The 2585-nt window shown below is 43.9% G+C and overlaps 1 protein-coding gene across 1 annotated transcript in view; it reads right to left on the reverse strand.

Moving 5' to 3' along the window:
• The window catches only part of gas1a (growth arrest-specific 1a), a 2231-nt gene extending 87 nt beyond the window's left edge, over positions 1-2144 (reverse strand). Inside the window, exon 1 of the mRNA XM_084947322.1 lies at positions 1-2144. This exon is cut by the window's left edge and continues 87 nt beyond it. Coding sequence (XP_084803448.1) covers positions 751-1527 — 777 coding nt within the window. The 5' untranslated portion in view covers positions 1528-2144 and the 3' untranslated portion in view covers positions 1-750.
• Between the last annotated feature and the right edge of the window lie 441 nt (positions 2145-2585).

The raw sequence follows: 2585 nt of genomic DNA on the forward strand, positions 1-2585 counted from the left end.
TAAACAGTGAATAAATCATCTCATAGCCTAAAACATATAAGATTCTCTGGGGGGGAAAAAATCTATATAGGCTATACAAATATATACAATGTACACTATATTCAGTCAAAGAAAAACCAAAAAAACTTCCCTTTAAAGCTGGAATTCTCTGTGTTTATTCACATGATGGTGATTTGGATGTAACTAGGTGGTATGTAATAAATTAGGCTACAGCTTTACTTTAACACCTAATCTATTTACACTGGATTCCAACATTAAATATGTGTAAATCAAATGAATCAGCCTGATGCCAAGGAGCAATGGCCTGTCCTAAAATATGTTCACACACACGCACACAAAAAGATTGGCAGTGCAAAGCATATATTGATTATACTGATACCATTATACTGTTACCAAAACAAGCCAACTCTTTCTCTTTTGTGACAACTTTACTATCAGTCTGTGACAGAGAAAGTGGGCATTTCTATTTAGCTTATCACACAAACAAAACACAACTGCAGAGTCATAAGTGGTGTGGTTTGATAAGAGAAACAGTTTAGATATCTTTCTGGCCTCATTTGCATAGAAATATCCCGATTTGATATCCTTCAGAGTCTTAAACTCGTTTCAAAGAAGGTTTGCTTGCGCCAAAAGCACTCCCCTTTAATCTTTGAGGCTCTATTCTTTCACTATAGAAGCAGGTCAAGGAGTGACAAAAGTTTAGATTGCCTTTTATCCAAACAATAGACGGGGCAGTTTGTGAAACGGGGATTAAAAGAGGGGTAAAAGAGCTAAAACGGGTGGCAGCAGGGTCAAAACATACTGGGCAGCTGGGAGAGAGGCTCCGCTCTCTGGTTCTTCTGTATAATCCGTATACCCGTCTTCGTCATCTTCGTAGGACCCACTAGCCTCATATCTATCGGGCCTTTCGAAGCATAACGCCTTCATGCTGTTCTTGACAAACTCACAGATGGCCCTTTCTGTGCCATCACATACACACGTTTCCAGCTGCTGACCCTTCGGTATTTTACGCATGTTCGCGATCACATTTAGGCATGCGTTTGTGCACACTGCCCCGCTGAAAAGTTTCCCGCAGTGTTTCAAATACTCGTGCATTGCCGAGCTGCACTGAGGGTCTCTCTCGCACTGGTGCCGGGCTTCCGTGCAACCGGTGCTGGTAGTCCTTGGCAAGCAGGGCTCTATGGCCCGTTTGGTATTTGTGCACATCGAATCGCGGCCGCAGCTGCAGTCCTCCAGAGCCGGCCCGCTTTTAGTCAGATTGAGCTGGATGAGCGAGGCGATGCAGTGGCTGGGACACTTCTTCTTCTCCCCACTCAACACTGGTTGACAAGCGCGAATGTAGTGTTCGTACGCGTAGTTGCATTCAGCCTCGCTTTGGCAGTTCATGATGGCTTGCCAGCATATCAGTCGCCGACCATGGGACGGCGAAGCCAAGGATAAGTAGCCAAAAAACAAAATCAAGCAGCCAAGAGGCCAAACAGTTCTGCAGACGCTCTGTACCAGTGCACCATTGTACCAGTTTGCCATTGTTATGGCTGCAAAGAAAAAGAAACGTTAAAACTCACAGCCGTGTCATATGTGAAACTTCTACACTACTTCCATGGATATTGTCTTCGTTGGAGAATTTTATTATATAATGTTATTATTCCGAGGCAGATGGTGTGTCATAGGCCCGTGTGTAGGCGTTCAACAGGCTGGCAATGCGTAATCCGGGCTCCATAAACCCGTCAGTGCTGATCCACTTGAGCCGGATTCTTGAGCGAACTATCTGTTATCCGTACATGATTGGGATGGAAACGGAAACAGTTACTTAAAGTAAAATACACAGCAAAAGAAAAGTTGTCCATAAGAGTTTCTGCAGCGTCTCACTCCATGGCAGTGTTTCGGGGCTCAGCGATTCTCCGTTGCGTTCCCTTGCGGATCTCCACCAACAAGCCAAGCGAAGTCCCAAGTGTCCTTACGTGGACTGCACCGGGTCCTTAAGCAGTCCGTGTGCGCACGGAAGTGCCAACAAACAGTGCACGGGGAAAACAACAATCCTTGTGGGTCGCAAAGTGGTCCTCTACTCTCTCCCCTTTGACCATTTGTCTTTCGGTTATTCAGCCCCCTCTACATACATTAGCGAAGTGGCTCTCATTGGCTCGTCACTTGAGGGTTTCTACGTAGCGGTGGGCGGGAGCTGAGGGTGGAAGATGGTCTTGGGAAACAACTTCAGATTGATGCTTTGGAGAGAAGATTTAGTAAAGGCAACGGTGTTCTCAATTATCCAGGGAAATTATTTTAAGACCCTTGTTTATGCTCACTCAACTTACAACATCACGTGACAGCAGCGTCTAAAGGAAATCCAAGTTTTTCAGGGAAATGATATTTCCCTGAAAAACTTAACAACTTTGGTTAGTCTTTTTAATTTCAAATTTCCAGTATATTGGTACCCATGATTTTTTTTTCCCCCATTAGGACATGCAGAAAAATAAAATACATCATTAAAAAAGGAGAACAGATTTGGACATATGCTGAACAAATATTGTTTTCAGTATTTAGATATTCCAATTTAAAGACATAACGAGGGCAAAGAGTGTCGTTTC

Source organism: Perissodus microlepis, chromosome 12 (genome assembly GCF_051167445.1).
Source record: "Perissodus microlepis isolate ML-2025 ecotype Zambia chromosome 12, ASM5116744v1, whole genome shotgun sequence".
NCBI classification, from domain to species: Eukaryota; Metazoa; Chordata; class Actinopteri; order Cichliformes; family Cichlidae; genus Perissodus; species Perissodus microlepis.